The sequence below is a fragment of the Schistocerca nitens genome, chromosome 10 (assembly GCF_023898315.1).
Source record: "Schistocerca nitens isolate TAMUIC-IGC-003100 chromosome 10, iqSchNite1.1, whole genome shotgun sequence".
Taxonomy (NCBI): Eukaryota; Metazoa; Arthropoda; class Insecta; order Orthoptera; family Acrididae; genus Schistocerca; species Schistocerca nitens.
In genome coordinates this window covers 153412288-153428868 of record NC_064623.1, presented here as the reverse complement: position 1 = coordinate 153428868, position 16581 = coordinate 153412288, and the positions used below count along the sequence as shown (strand labels likewise).

Sequence of the window (16581 nt, the reverse complement as noted above, 5' to 3'; positions counted from 1 at the left end):
TGGGTAACACATTATTTGAACACCACGAAAGGAGACGTTACACATGGATATCAAATTTGAATAGGGAAAGATATCAGCTGGACTACATCCTGACACATAAAAGGTTTACGAACTATATGAAGAATGATAAAGCTTATCCCGGAGCGGATATAAATTCAGACAACCTAGTCATGGGAGAAATACAAGTGAAGTTGAAAAAAGTGTGGAGAGGTAAAGCAAAGGAAAGACTAAAGATAGAAAGACTCAAAGAGGTAGGAAAGGCATCAGATTTGGACAACAGATTTATGGAATAATGGCAAAGAGGTAGTGTGGATGAAAGTGTTAATGACAAGTGGATAAAAATGAGGGAAGGACCCATGGACTCTGCCAAAGAAGTACTAGGAATTAGAGTATCCAAAAGCACCAGGAAAGAATGGATAACAGAAAACATGTTGAAAAAGATGGAAGAGCGCAGAAAGTGGAAAAGTGTAGAAACTGAAGAAGGCAAAAAGAGGTACAGGAAACTGAATAATGAATTAAGAAGAGAAACTGAAGAAGCAAGAGAAAAATGGATGAAACAGAAATGCGACGAAATAGAGAAAATGGAGAGAGAGGGAAAGTATGAAATGATGTATAGACTGTGTAGAAAGAGCGGATGGTACTCTAGCAGAAGAACAGATGGCAAGAATATATTGAATGTCTGTATAAGGGGGATGAAATGCAAAGCGAAATTAAGGTTGAAGAGGAGCAATATGTGCCGGAAGATGGAAAGGGATTTACCATCTTGGAAGCAGAAGAAGAAAAGGCGCTGAAGGAGATGAAGAATCGGAAGGCATGTGGAGATGATTTGTCAGCAGAACTGTTGAAGAGTCTGTGAAACAAGTCAAGAAAAGAAATAGTCTACCTGTGCAACGAGATATATGACACAGGGGAATGGCCTGCGGACTTCGCTGCAACAGTTATGATACCAATAGAGAAAAAGAGAAACACTAAAAAATGTGAAGAGCACCGGACCATCAGTCTAATTTCTCACGCAGCTAAAGTCTTGTTGAGAGTGTTGAATAGAAGGTTATATGGCAAGCTGGATAGAGGGATTGCGGAGGAGCAGTTCGGATTTAGAAGAGGAAAAGGAACGAGAGATGCTATTGGCCTGCTAAGAACTATAGGGGAAAGATATATGGAAAAGGGTAGAGAAATCTTTGCTGTTTTTAGAGATTTAGAAAAGACTTTTGACAGAGTTCAGTGGAACAAGCTGATGGATATCTTGAAGAGGAAAGGAGTCGATTGGAAAGAGAGACGACTCATACAGCATCTATATTTACACCAGAAAGTAAGGATAAGGATTGGAAATGAAATGTCAGAAGGAAGCAGCATTGGACGAGGTGTTAGACAAGGTTGTTGCCTTTCCCCACTGTTGTTTAACGTATACCTTGAAGAGATTGTTGCGAAAAGTTTAGATGGGAAAAGAGGAATATGTATTGGTGGAAAGAGAATAGAATGTATAAAATTTGCTGATGACCTGGTATTAGTGGCAGAAAGTGAGCGGACAGTGAATAACATGCTCAAAGATCTGAATGAAGCTTGTGTGGAATATGGGATGCAAATAAACACAGCAAAAACAAAGAGTATGGTCATCAGTACAAGACGCAGACTGTCCAATATTAAAATAGGCCAATCTACCATTAGCCAAGTAAGTGAATTTAAATATCTCGGAAGCACAATAACTGAAGACTTGAGATGTCACCAGGAGGTGAAAACTCGAATTGCCATAGCGAAGGAGGCATTCAACAGAAAGAGGAGACTCTTATGTGGCAAATTAGATAAAGGACTAAGGAAAAGGCTTGGCAAATGTTTTGCCTGGAGTGTGGCACTTTATGGGGCAGAAACATGGATGCTGAGAAGGGAGGATGAAAAGAAGGTTAGAATCATTTGAGATGTGGATGTCAAGGAGAATGGAGAGGATAAGCTGGATGGAAAGAGTGAGTAATGAAAGAGTATTGGAAATGGTTGGTGAGAGAAGATGTCTGCTGAAGGTTGTAAGAGAAAGGAAAAAGAACTGGTTGGGACATACATTGAGAAGGGAGTGCTTGCTAGTAGATGCTTTGGAAGGATTGGTTTGTGGGAGAAGACTGAGAGGAAGAAGAAGATACAAGATGATAGACGACATAAAGGGAAGAGGAAATTATGCAGACCTGAAGAGGATGGCAGAAGACCGGACAGCCTGGAGAACTACCATGTGAAAACCTGCCTTTAGGCAGAACACTGATGATGATGATGTGCAGAGGTTGGTTGGTCTGGAGATTAAAGGTTATCAGTCTGTGAGGAAGTCAAACGTGGACAATTCAGTTCCCATAAGAAGAAAATAGAAGCTTTTGGAAAGCGGCAAAGATTAGAAGAAAACAAATTAGGGAGGTAGGAGTGTGGAATGCTAGATTCCCTAATCAGGTGTTGGTGGACCTACGTGAGAGCCAAGTTAAAGCACACCTAACGTTGCAACAGAGGTATGGATACACGCTCCAGCCGATCTCAATCAAGGAATGTGAAGGATGGGTGATAACTACACGAATAGATGCAACTTGTTGAGTTTGGGAGTGCAGACAGCGTAACTAAACAGACGTTAGTAGTTCTGAAGTTAAAGGCAGCTGTGCAGAGAACCCCTAATACACGGGGAGTATGTGCCGGAAACCATAGGCCAGTGCAATACCTAGGAATCGAGAGAAACTAAGAATACTTATGCAGGACAAATGAGAGACTTATAGAAATGCTGCTCTGCTTAGACATTCTGTACATATATGCACATAATCTGAATAAACCATGAGTCATACTCCTGATATCATTCATTAACTAAAACTGCAACAAAATCACTTCGTAGCCCTCATATAGCAACTTTTGCAGTTGATTAAACCTGCCATCACGTGTAGTGCCAATAGCGAGGTGGTGTTATGGTATGGGAGTGCTTTTCGTGGTTAGGGTGCGGTCCCCTTATTGCACTTAAGAAACGCTAAATGCGAAAGAGTATGAACACATTATGCGGGAGACGATGTTTGCTTGTTATCAGCACGATGACGCACCCTGTCAACCTGTGATGTAATCGGATATGGACAGCATTCTTGAAATGGACTGGCTTACTCACAGTCCCGACCTGAACCCTTCGGGAAGAATGGGCTGCTATTCCTCCACATCCAGACACCTCATTACAAGTGTCCCCAGCTGAGTTCAAGGCATTTTAGGTGATGGGTGGACACACCCCATATTAATGTACACTAAAAGCTGTCCGGGTAATTTTGATCAATTGGAGCGAGTGTGTGTGTGTGTGTGTGTGTGTGTGTGTGTGTGTGTGTGTGTGTGCGTGTGTGTGCATGCGCGTACGTGCGCCTATAGTATATATGTGACAAACGTATGCGGGCGAATGATAAGGTTTTGAAGGGTGTACAACAGCCCTATGCGGGCGAAGGTGCAGGCTCAGGCAAAGGATTAATTAAGAGAAAGATAACTGCCACGTCATCATAGAGCAACTGAGAGGTACTCACGTGGGGTTCTTGAAGGGCACCTCGCGGCCGTTGGGGTCGGTCCAGCGCAGCTGCGAGATGAGGTTCTTGTTGGTGACGTTGGGCTTGCACGTGAGCAGCATGCTGCGCCCGATCGGCTTGGTCTGGTTCTCGCTGTTGGGCAAGATCTCCAGCCCCGCGCTCTCGGCCCAGGCGCCTGCAACACCCGGATACAGACCGAGCTGTACATCCCAGAGCCGTCACACACACTTTTATAATTTAACGTAGATGAGTGGTAAAGACAACCGTTTAATGTTCGCATACAATATTAGCAGTGTGCGGCTTGACGCAGTCACGCCGCGCCGGTTAAATATCTCTGCGTTAAGTTGCAAAGGGATGTGAACAGAAAGCGCATGTAAGGATAGTAGCAGAGAAGGTGAACGGTCGATTTTTTAAGACAATTCTCGTAAAGTGCAGGTCATTTATAAACGGGACCGTGTGCAGAACGCTATTGCGACATATTCTTGGGCCCTGCGAGTGTTTGTGATCACTAGGGCCCGGATTTTAATTACCTAAAAAACCAGTGAAATATGCAAGCATTTATGACCTAACACTTACATAAATATGACCTTAAAAATAAAATATGACTTAACAGAAGTTTATTTCAAATGGCTCTGAGCACTATGGAACTCAACTGCTGAGGTCATAAGTCCCCTAGAACTTAGAACTACTTAAACCTAACTAACCTAAGGACAACACACACATCCATGCCCGAGGCAGGATTCGAACCTGCGACCGTAGCGGTCGCGCGGTTCCAGACTGTAGCGCCAGAACCGCTCGGCCACCAGCGGCCGGCAGAAGTTTATTTAAAGCATTCTTGTTTGTTTATTTAATTTTTTTATTCACCATAAAGTAATACAAAATTCACTTCTCAAAATATTGTAAGTACAGTTCTTTCTTTCTGTAGGGTTTGTGGCTAATTTGCACCTATTTTTTGAATGGATGAATGTTTTATTTTCTAAACACAAAGTACAGTGAAAAGATCATCTATCGAAACAGTAAAAATGGCTCTGAGCACTATGGGACTTAACATCTGAGGTCATCAGTCCCCTAGAACTTAGAACTACTTAAACCTATCCAACCTAAGGACATCACACACATCCATGCCCGAGGCAGGATTCGAACCTGCGACCGTAGCAGTCGCGCGGTTCCGGACTGAAGCGCCTAGAAGCAATAAAACAATGTTTATATTTCTACATAGTATTTAAAGCGTTTCACATTATTTAATAGCGTATGTCAATCTTCAGTATCTGCAAAGCTGTACTGGATCACAACATGCATTTTCAGGTTTTCCATTGTCAAAGATTTACGGTTGTCGCTGAGGATAGTTTTGTACCTGGAAAAGCTCCTTTCCACTTCACAAGACGTCACTGGAGCGTATTTGAAGGCAGCCAGGTCACGGGAGTTCAGCTTTGTTTCAGTATCTTAAAATGTTGCGGCATTCCCTGAAAGACTGTCACTAATTTTGCAAAGTGTAGAATATCCAGGATTTCGTTGGAGAACACTTTGCAGTTTGGTTTTCACTTTGTCAGCCACATGACCACTTGCTCGACCCAACTCACTCTGCACATGTTGCACAATACTCAGGGCCCCACATAGCTGAGTGCCAACAGCTTCCAGTAGTTTGATGGCTTTTGATATCACTGAAAAATTGGCGTTGATGTATGCCAAGTTTCGAGACAATGTGTCTGTAAAAACTTCTTTCACAATTTTGATGGCACTTAACTCATCGCTATCAAGCTCACAGAAGATTGTCTTTATTTGGGTGTAGTTGGAGCAGTAATACTCAGCAGCATTAAGCCAAGAACCCAATCGTGTAGCCAGCCGAAGTGGCCGTGCGGTTAAAGGCGCTGCAGTCTGGAACCGCAAGACCGCTACGGTCGCAGGTTCGAATCCTGCCTAGGGCATGGATGTTTGTGATGTCCTTAGGTTAGTTAGGTTTAACTAGTTCTAAGTTCTAGGGGACTAATGACCTCAGCAGTTGAGTCCCATAGTGCTCAGAGCCATTTGAACCATTTTTGAACCAATCGTGTAAGAACAGGTTTAGGTGGGAGGGACGTGAAGATGCTTGTTTCTTGAATTTCTGCACCCGTAGCGGAGCCTTCACATGGATTTTCTTGCCACATGAAATTAATTTGTCCATGTCAGGGTAATCTGAACGCATCTCTTCGGCAACTCTGTGCAACTCCAGTGGCGTACACCATACTGGGGTAGAGAATCTGAAGCCTTTTGGCTGCTTTAGCCATATATGAAGCACCATCTGTTACAAGCAGCAAAACGTTCTCTCTTTTCACACCATCCGGCCACAGTAGCTTCAGAGAGTTGTCAAACAAAATTGCAATCGTCGAATTGTTTACTCTATCGAGAGCTTCACACGTTAATAGGAACATATCTCCAGGGCCATCAACATTTGCAATATATCGCCCACTAATATCCGTAGTTTCATCTATCGACAGCCAGATCTTTTGCTCAGCAATAGTAGGCCTAATTCGTATTTTGTTGAGCACATCATTGTAGCATACGGATAAATAGTTCTTTCTCAGTGTAGATTCATCTGAACTGGATGTGTTGTGTACTTCTCCAAGAACCGTCTGAAGCGTGGATTCTTCAGCTTTTAGAATGGGATGTTGCAGGACACCATCAAATGGTTCAAATGGCTCTAAGCACTATGGGACTTAACATCTGAGGTCATCAGTCCCCCAGACTTAGAACTACTTACACCTAACTAACCTAAGGACATCACACACATCCATAACCGAGGCAGGATTCGAACCAGCGACCGTAGTAGCAGCTTGGTTCCAGCAAGACACCATCACCTGTCTGTTCAAATGACAGCGTTTGCCTGCTGTTATTTTCAGCACTTCGTTTCACACAGCTTCTGTGTTTAGCGGTATTACAGTGGTGCACATTAAAGAGTTTTTCTTTACTAACTTTAATTTCACACAGTTTAGAAAATAATATTTTCCCATCAGTACTAAAGAACTTATCTCCAAATTCTCGAAGATATCCTCGCAACTTCACGCTGTCGGAGCACTTTGCTTTAGGCATGTGAACAAGGCAAAGGCTGTATTCAAACTGGTTACTGGGAACACCTGTGCGGCTGCGATGATTATTACGGCAGAAGCCGCCTTTGTTGGCTCTGAGAGCGTATTGTCGACTGCGCAACAATGTTTTATGTTCGCGAAACGACTGTTATGGTACACCGAATTTCTGCTACAGTCCTGAGAAATAAAGCTGTGTACTAATTTATCTGTTTATCTTTCATAATAGCACGTTAAATATTGTCTCGTGAGCAACATATTCATTTTCTTATTCGTGTGTCCCGTAAGATACGTAAAAAACGGTATATGCATTTTTGGCAAAAGTTGACGGGAATATGACCTATTATATTAAAAGCAATCTACAGGCCTGCCGTTAGATTTGTTACCCCCATATTCGATTAACACGCGACTATTACGGAAATGCTTTGTGGACCCAGAGGGGAATTCCTGGAGGGAGAACGGCGTTCTTTTCGCGAAATACTTTGTGGAAAATTTACTACTGAGAAATTATGGAGGACCACCAACTGAAGCTGACTGCAGAACGATTCTACTGCCGCCAATGTACATTTCGTGTGGACCGCAAGAACAAGTTAAGAGACTTCAAGAGTTCGTACGCAGTATACACACAGTCGTTTTTCCCTCGCTCCATTTGCGAGTAAAACAGGAAAGGGATTGCCTAGAAGTGGTACAAAGTATCCTGTGCAAAGCACGGTAAGGTCGCTTACAAAGCACCGGGTGGCTATAATTAAACTGACAGTGTTCCGAGTGCTGCAGTGGGAGCTGTATACACCGCAGGATGCTGAAACATCGTAGGTATAGTTCCACTTTCTGTCACCAGGTCAAAATATGGCTTGTAAGCAGTCAGAATGTGGTGAGTGAAAAAAAATGAGAGAGTGAGGGGAACGATCAAACACAAGATAACTGTGGTATGCGAGATATGTGATGATGTTGGCAGCATAATGCTCGCACAGCCTTCTTCAAATACACGTTCTCTAAATTTACGCAATAGGGTTTTACGAAAACTATGTCGTCTCTCTTCCAAGGATTCCAATTGGAGTTCCCTCAGCCCCCCCCCTCCCCCCTTACTCTTAGGTAGGGGCTATACGGGCCACTTACGGTCCTCGAGGAATGCCTCTGATTTCGTTGGATGTCTGTTGTTATGTCTACTTGAGACGGATTCATATATCTGTCACAGTCCTCAATAGAATCGAATGAAACATCAAGTTTACTGCTACCAGTAACTGTTTATTTATCTCCACGACGCGTTTCGAAGGTTTAAACCTCCATCATCAGATGGACTTACGTTTTTTAGTATAACATGTGTGTGTGTTGTTTTGGGGGAACTTGTGGCACTGTCTCCAGTGACACATCACGTGTAAGCTGTCATATTTTGTAAACAAAGGTGGTGTCTGGAAACTACGACAGCGAAAGGAACCTGTGACCACTGGAGAAAATGCCACAAGTTTTCCCAAAATCGTAATACAACACACACATTTGTCATACTAACAAATGTAAATCTATCTGATGATGGAGGTTTAAGCCTTCCAAATGCGTCATCGAGATAAACAGTGACTGGTAAGTGTAAACCTGTTGTTTCATTCGATATCAATAACAGTGGCGGTAAAGCCTAACCTAAAATGTTCGCATTTAAAGTTAATCCTCTAGAATTTGGTCGCACTGGCGTCTTTTAGGTGAGTCCCTTTGCACATCCACTGCACCTTCCCAGAATCCTTTCAGCTAAATCAGTCCAAGTCTTCCATCGTTTGCCTTAGTGCTGATTTTGCGTGATCGCCCCATTTCACATCACTTCTTTGTTGTCTTCTGTCCGAACACTGGTTTGACGCAATTCTCCCTGCTTTTTTATCCTGTGCAAGCATCTCCAAATAACAATTGCAGTCTATATCCGTCTGAAGCAGCTTACTGTCTACATCTCTTGGCCTCCCTCAACCAACTTTTAACCTCCCCCCCCCCCCTTTTCCTCTAGTACTAAATTGGTGATCTTTTGATGTCTCTGAATGTGCCCTCTGAGCCGATCCCTTATTTTAGTCAAGGTATACCAAATTTCTGGTCTCCCCAGTTCTATTCAGTACATTCTCATTGATTACATGGTCTGCCCAACTAGTCTTCATCATTGTTCTGTAGCAACACATTTCAAAATCTTCTATTCTCTTCTTGTCTGAACTATTTATTGTCCACGTCCAACTTATATACAACACTACATTCCAGACAAATTCCTTCAGAAAAGAATTCTATAATTCAATCTATACTCACTGTTAACAAATTTCTCTTCTTCAGAAATTTTTTTTTTTAGCATTGTCAGTCTGCGTTTTATATCATCTATACTTCGGCCATCAACCGTTTTTTACTGCATAAATAGCAAAACTCGTGTGCTACTTTCGTGTCTCGTTTCCTGACCTTCAGCATCGCGTGATTTAACTCGATTACATTCCGTTGCCCTTGTTTTGCAGTTTTTGATGAAGTTATTATATCCTCATTTCAAGACACTATCCATTCCGTTCAAGTGCTCTTCCAAATCATGAACTGTCTCCTACAGAATTACAATGTTGCTGAAAAATTTCAAAGTTTTTTTTATCTCCCCTTTTCCAAATTTCTCTTTGGTTTTCTTTCTGGCTGCTCAGTGTACAGACTGAATAACATTTGGGATACGCTACAACCCTGTGTCACCCCATTCCCGACCAGTGCTTCCCTTGTATGCCCTTCGACTGTTATAAACGCTGTCTGGCTTCTGTACAAGTTGTAAATAGCCATTAGCTTCCTGTATTTTAGTCCTTCAGAATTACAAGGCGCGCATCCCCCCCCCCCCCCCATGAATCTTGGCGTGCCAGGGGGTGGGGAGGGGGCTGCGGCGATGGTTTAATCATGTCTCAGCATACCGTAGGTATAATAACAACTGTCAGGTATCCGTTGCGAGGCCAGACAAACGCGTGGTTCCTGAAGTGTGGCAGGAGCCTTTTCAGTAGTTGCAGGGGCAACAGTCTGGGTGAACATCAAAGATCATAGCCTTGCTGTGCTGGTACTGCGTACGACTGAAGGCATGGGGGAGCTACGGGCTTTATTTTTCCCGAAGCTCTGTTTCATCGTTAAATGGTAATGGCGTCCTCTTGGGCAAAATATTTCGTAGGTAAAATAGTCCCCTATTTCGATCACCTGAGGAAGTCGTCGTGAGGAAAAACATAATATTGGAAATATACCGGTTGGAGTGGAATGTTGCCGGCCGAAGTGGCCGTGCGGTTAAAGGCGCTGCAGTCTGGAACCGCAAGACCGCTACGGTCGCAGGTTCGAATCCTGCCTCGGGCATGGATGTTTGTGATGTCCTTAGGTTAGTTAGGTTTAACTAGTTCTAAGTTCTAGGGGACTAATGACCTCAGCAGTTGAGTCCCGTAGTGCTCAGAGCCATTTGAACCATTTGAGTGGAATGTTAGGTCCCTTAATCGGGCAGGTAGGCTAGAAAATTTAATCAGGGATATGGATAGATAGTACGACACCACTAATCATGTAATTGCATACTATAGAGGTTTCTTTCTCTTTATTATAGGCATTTTCTTACATCTGTGCACATTTCATAAAGAACTGCCCCCTTAATTATACCAAGTGGAGAGTTCGTCCAACTATTTATGCAATTCCTTAAGATCGCCCAACTTGCATGTAGGCAACTGCATCATCAGCCAACTATCTGCCACTGCTGCTGACCCTGTCTGACAAGTCAGGGATGGCCAAGAACTCGGCTGACGTGGGACTCTCGTGTCCATGTGCCAGTCTCTCTTGCGCGAGTGCACAGTTCCCCCTCAACCGCACCACGTTGCCTCAGCGGCAAGAGGGGGGCGATCTGAGGAGGTGCGGCATGCAGCTTTGTTTTATATTACGTATTTCCCAACAACATAGATCACAAACTAGACAAATTTTTAGGATTATTTAATTATTTCTGGCGCTATGAAGTGATAATAAAATTTATATGTTGCCGCAGGGACAGCCGTAGGCAGTTTTGCTGACTTTCACCCAGGCTGCCACAAAATTGTTACTAAATATTTAGGTTCATAATCGAAAAAAGGCTTTCACGCACATATATGATCGAAGTATTGATATCACGTTTCCAATCTCGTTATGGAGTCGTGGAAACACTTCCCAAAGAAAACAACATAGAACTCTTTGACAGTGTTGACGTAAAGAACATTTATGACTACCAGGATACAAGTAGTAAAACTGCGACTGCGGAGTAAAACCATTATACTGAAGTTCCAGATTAAATTTCTTAGAAGAAAAAAAAAAGCTCAATTTATTTCTCTACATAGTCTCCTTCAACGGCAATAGTATTATCGTAAGCTTAATCTGCCATCAATTGAAACATTGTGTTTTACTACATTTTCTCCTTTTGGAGGTGGACTTTCATTTCTTTGAGAGTCATTCTCCCTCCTACGTCTTGCGAAAACGGATGAATCTCTTGGAAACACCTTGCGGCTCCTTCATTATATTGTGTTACAAACGTCAAAATGACAGATACAGAAATAAGTGACCAGGGGTTATAAGATCGACTAAAATCGCTCAACAGTGGAGATGTCACTGGATCTGATGGCATACATATGCAGTTCTGCGAAAGAACTTGCTGTTATTCTGGCGGCAGTGTTCCGAAGGTCAGTGGAGAGTCGAATCGTCCCTCGCGCAGGTCATTCCCGTTTTCAAGAAGCGTCGTCGATCAATCACACAAAACTGTAGCCGGCCGTGGTGACCGAGCGGTTCTAGGCGCTTCAGTCCAGAACAGCGCGACTGCTACGGTCGCAGGTTCGAATCCTCCCTCGGGCATGGATGTGTGTGATGTCCTTAGGTTAGATACGTTTAAGTAGTTCTACGTTCTAGGGGACTGATGACCTCAGAAGTTAAGTCCCATAGTGCTCAGAGCCATTCGAACAAAACAGTAGTCCTATACCGCTAACGTCTGTGTGTTCTAGAATTTTGGAACACGTTTTACACTCGTTTATTACGTCATTTCTAGAGATCGAAAATTTCCTCTGCAGGACTCAATGTGGATTCTGGAAATAACAATCGAGTGAAATCCAGCTCGGCCTTATCGTCCTCCACACCCGGCAGGCAATAAGTACCGGGGCTCTAGATGGTGCCATGTTCCTTGACTTTCGAAAAGAATTAGATGAAGTTTGTGAGTGTCGTCTAATGAATAAAATACGAGCGTAATTGTGTTGAAAGCTTGCTAGCAAATAATACACGGCACGTACTTAATAATTTTTTGAAATCAACAAGTCAAAAGGCTTAAATTTATCTTTAGGACGAGAAGGTATCTTCAGGCGTAAAAGTAAGTTTGGGAAGACCCTAATAGGGTGGTACACGACCAATTATGTTTGCAATAAATACACACTGAAGAGCCAAAGAAACTGATACACCTACCTAATATCGTGTAGGGCCCCCGCGAGCTCGCAGAAGTGCCGCAACACGACATGACATGACTAATATCTGAAGTAGTGCTGGAGGGAATTGACACAATGAATCCTGCACGGCTGTCCAGGCGGAGGCAGATCTCTTCTGAACAGCACGTTGCAAGGCATCCAAGATATGCTCAATAATGTTCTTGTCTGGGGAGTTTGGTGGCCAGCGGAAGGGTTTAAACTCAGAAAAGTGTTCCTGGAGCCACTCTGGACGTGTGGGGTGTCGCATTGTCCTGCTGGAATTGTCCACGTCCGTCGGAATGCACAATGAACATGAATGGATACGTAAGTGTCGCCTGTCAGAGTCGTATCTAGACGTATCGGGGGGCCCATATCACTCCAACTGCACACGCCCCATATTATTACACACTCTCCACCATCTTGAACTATGGATTGATGAGGTTGTCTCCATATCCGTGCACATCCCTCTGCTCGATAGCCATCAACAGTTCAATGTCGATGCTGACAGGCCCAGGATAGTCGTAAAGCCTTGTGATGATGTTTCGTTGAATGGTTTGCACTCTGACACCTGTTGACAGCCCAGCACTGAAATCTGCAGAATCTGCGGAAGGGCTGCACTTCTGTCACGTCTTCAGTCATCGTTGGTCCCGTTCTGAGATCTTTTTCCGGCCGCAGCGATGTCGGAGATTTGATTTTTTACCAGATTCCTGATATTCACAGTACACTCGTGAAGTGGTGGTACAGGAAAATCCCCACTTCATCGCTACCTCGGAGATGCTGTGTCCCACCGCTCGTAGGCCGACTATAACCACGTTCAACCTCACTTAAATCTTGATAACCTGCCATTGTAGCAACACTGACCGATCTAACAACTGCGAAAAACACTTGTCTTATACAGACGCTGCCGACCGCACCGCCGTATTCTGCGTGTTTACATATCTCTGTATTTGAATATGCATGCCTATATCAGTTTCTTTGGCGCTTCAGTTTATAACCGTCCATGAGGCTTTTACCGGATGATATACACAACGCTAGAAAACAGTAGCAGGATGCAGGAAGACCTGCAAGGATAGAAGGTTGGTACAGTGACTGGCAGTTGACGCTCAACATAAATACATGTTATTGCGCACAACTAGGCTTAAAGGCCCATTACCGCCCGATTACACGATCGCAGAACAATCACTGGAAGCAAGTATATTCACGAAATAAATGGGAATGTGCGTCGCGGCACAACTATCGACCACGTAGAACTAGAAGCAGGTAAGCCAGAAGGTAGAGGGAGATTCATTGGAAGAATCCTCCTGATGTTTAGTCCACTCACACAGGAGGTACCGTAAAAACGTCTCGTTCGACCAATACTGGAATATTTGTCGTAAACATGGAATCAATACCAGATAAGAGCGATAGTGGAAATAAAGGAGCTCCAATGAAAAGCAGCGCGCTTCGCCTCAGATCCATTTACTAAGTGAGAAAACGTCACGGAGACGCACAGTCAATTCCAGTCGCAGACGCTACACGAGATGCGTTTTGCATCACGGTGTGGTTTATAGTTAAAAAGTTCCGAGATCCTATAGATCAATATATTGCTCTGACCTACGTATATTTGCCAAAACCTTGAAGATAAAAATTAAGGAGACACGAGCTCACATGGAGGCCTAGTAGCAATCGTTTCCGCGGGACACACACCACTGAAATAGGGAAGGGGGACGTGACGGTGTCTGGCAAGGAAGGAATCCTCCGCTGGCTTGGGGTGTATACATGCAAATGCCTAAGTAGGTGTACTTTGGTAAGTTTCCAGTCCTCCACTGTCCTATGGCGTCGCTCATTGAACCATCTCAACCGCGCGGGATTAGCCGAGCAGTCTTAGGCGCTGCAGTCACTGACTGTGCGGCTGGTCCCGGTGGAGATTATAAAGTCCTCCCTCGGGCATGGGTGTGTGTGTTTGTCCTTAGGATAATTTGTGCTTCCAACAAAACGGGTGCAGAAACTGATGATGAATTGGAGAATGTACTTTTATGGATCTTTTCCTAGACGCGATGAAATTCTAAAACAACCAGTAGAAATTAAAAAAGAAATCACAAGCACGATTTATACCCCGCAAAAAACTTCTCATAAGCTAGGGTCCGTCGCATGAAAAGCCGCCAGCCTGGCTAGGACGCGTTCCTCTACAACATAACTAAGCTGAATAAAAATCCACGATTAACACGCCTGATTGTCCCCTTACGAGTATAAAAATGTCTGGCTTCGAGGAGCCGCTCAACCACTGTACCCAATACGTTTTAAGTCCCTGCGCACAGTTACTGTGCTAAGTAGACTGCTGGTAGCAAGAGTCAATCCTTTCGAGCGATTTTTACAAACACCGTCCGCAATTATCGACGATCTCTGTCTGTCAGTACATGGGGTCTACACGGTCTTGGGTTAGCTGCGGTTGTCCCTTCGCGTTTCCACTTCACAGTTACATCACAGACAGTCGACTTGGGCAGCTTTAGAGGGGCCATATGTCCCTGACAGGGTTGTTACTCTGGTGACACGCAATGACTAGCATGCGTTGAAGTTGCAGAGCGCTCCTGACTGAGGCATTCTGCTGTCACCGCCCCCTCTACTGACTACACAATGCTCCCCGCCTGATTTTATTCTGCGCATCCTCCTCTCGTACCATCTACTGGTCAGTTCCATATTAGTGGTCGGTTCCATATTACATAGGGGTTCCCGAACAGCTTTGATCAGGTAACATATGTAAAACCTGTATTTACTACGACGCTGGCAGCGGATTGCTAGATTCGGCGTCGCGCCTTTCAGGTCGAGATGTTCCGGCGCCGCTGCCTCGTCTTCGGCAGTGGCAGCTGTGTTTGGCGCGTTTCGCGCCGGATGCTGTTCATTTGCAGCGAGGCAGCCCGGCGCGCAGGGACCGAGTGCAGCACACGAGCACGTCCCACGTCCCACGGGTATCCCCGCACCCGACACGCAAGCCGACCCACATACACCCCAGTGTAGATTCCCCTGCTGCTACGCGCGACTCGGCGGCGTGTTGCATCCACTGCCTTATATTTCCGCCCATTTCGCTAAAAGTTAAAATCGACTCACGCTGGATGTCACACAGCTGAACGGAACGTCATAAAGTTCCACAATGCAATTCAAATGGCGGCACTCACACAGACCGTCAACCGAACGGAAAGGGACGTTAACGTCAAGGATGAAGTTACTGAAAAACACAAACTCCCCACGCTGGAGCTGCATTTGCTGCAAATCCTATACCGTGTACTCATACCTAACACGGCCTCTGAAAGTCAGAGTTTGATTGTGAACAGCTGGATATACTGAAACAAATAATAGTAATAATAGTAATAATAATACTAATAAACCTTTTCAGTGAAGTTACCGCTTCCAGTGGTTTACTGACAATGGTGGAATCGATCAGCAGTGAATACCCTCGCCTATTCAATCGAAATATCGACTTGGAACGCAACTGATCAGAATTGATAGTGTTTTCCAAAAAGGTTATAACACGAACAAAAATAAACGTAAAACGACAACGGTAACGGAAAGTAGTCGAGTTGAATCAGATTATGTCAAGAGAATTAAATTCGGAAATAAGACACTACAAGAATTAGCCGAGTTTTGCTGTTTTGGCAATAAAATAACTGATGATTGCCAAAGTAGGGACGATATAAAGTGTAGACTGCCTATAAACATGAAAAGAATTTCTGAAAAAGACGGATTTGTTAACGTCTAATATGGATATAAGTGTCAGTAACTCATTTCTGAAGGTGCTTTTCCGGGGGTGAAGCCCTGTACGGAAGTGAAACGTGGATTCAGACGAGAAGAGAATGGGTTCTGAAGTGTGGTTCTAAGAACAATACGGAAGATTAGGCCGGCCGGGGTGGCCTAGCGGTTCTAGGCGCTACAGTTTGGAACCGCGCGACCGCTACGGTCGCAGGTTCGAATCCTGCCTCGGGCATGGATGTGTGTGATGTCTTTACGTTAGTTAGGTTTAAGTAGTTCTAAGTCTAGGGGACTGATGACCTCAGATGTTAAGTGCCATAGTGCTTAGAGCCATTTGAACCATTTTTTTCGGAAGATTAGACGTGTAAACCGCGTAACAAATAAGGACATACTGATCAAAATTTCCAGGAAGTGTTTCCTTCAGTTTAGAAATAGAACTTACGAGGGATTAAGTCAGGGGGGTGCAGTAGGTGGTATAGCACTTGGCAGCCCCATCAGTCAAACAAGTCAGTAACAATTTGCACTGTACGTGCTTGAGCATTGTCCTGTAAAATGATGGTCAGGACCCGCAGAAAGTGTCATCACTTCTGTCTCTATGCTGGTCGTTTTTGGAACACAATCTACGACCAGCTTAGAGGCAGAAGTCTCTGCTGTATATCTAGCAAATGTGACGTGACAGAGAAAAAGTGATTTTACCAGTGAATTCCGCATTTCAAAATAACGTAAATCCATCGGTTTACAAATCAGATGCAAAATATAAGTTTAAATTTTTTGATTAGCGTTATTTGAAAACGAGATCCCTTATCGACTTGCAACAAACTTTACACACAATTTCAAATCTTTTCGAAGCCGCTTCTTGCTGACCCCCCACCCCCC

The 16581-nt window shown here is 44.1% G+C and overlaps 1 protein-coding gene across 4 annotated transcripts in view; it reads right to left on the bottom strand.

Annotated features, from left to right (window-relative positions):
- The window catches only part of LOC126210322 (fasciclin-2), a 998930-nt gene that overhangs the window by 161315 nt on the left and 821034 nt on the right, over positions 1 to 16581 (bottom strand). For all 4 annotated transcript variants that reach the window (XM_049939521.1, XM_049939522.1, XM_049939523.1 and 1 more), the window contains exon 3: positions 3510 to 3684. In XM_049939521.1, coding sequence (XP_049795478.1) covers positions 3510 to 3684 — 175 coding nt within the window. The remainder of the gene's footprint in view (positions 1 to 3509; positions 3685 to 16581) is intronic.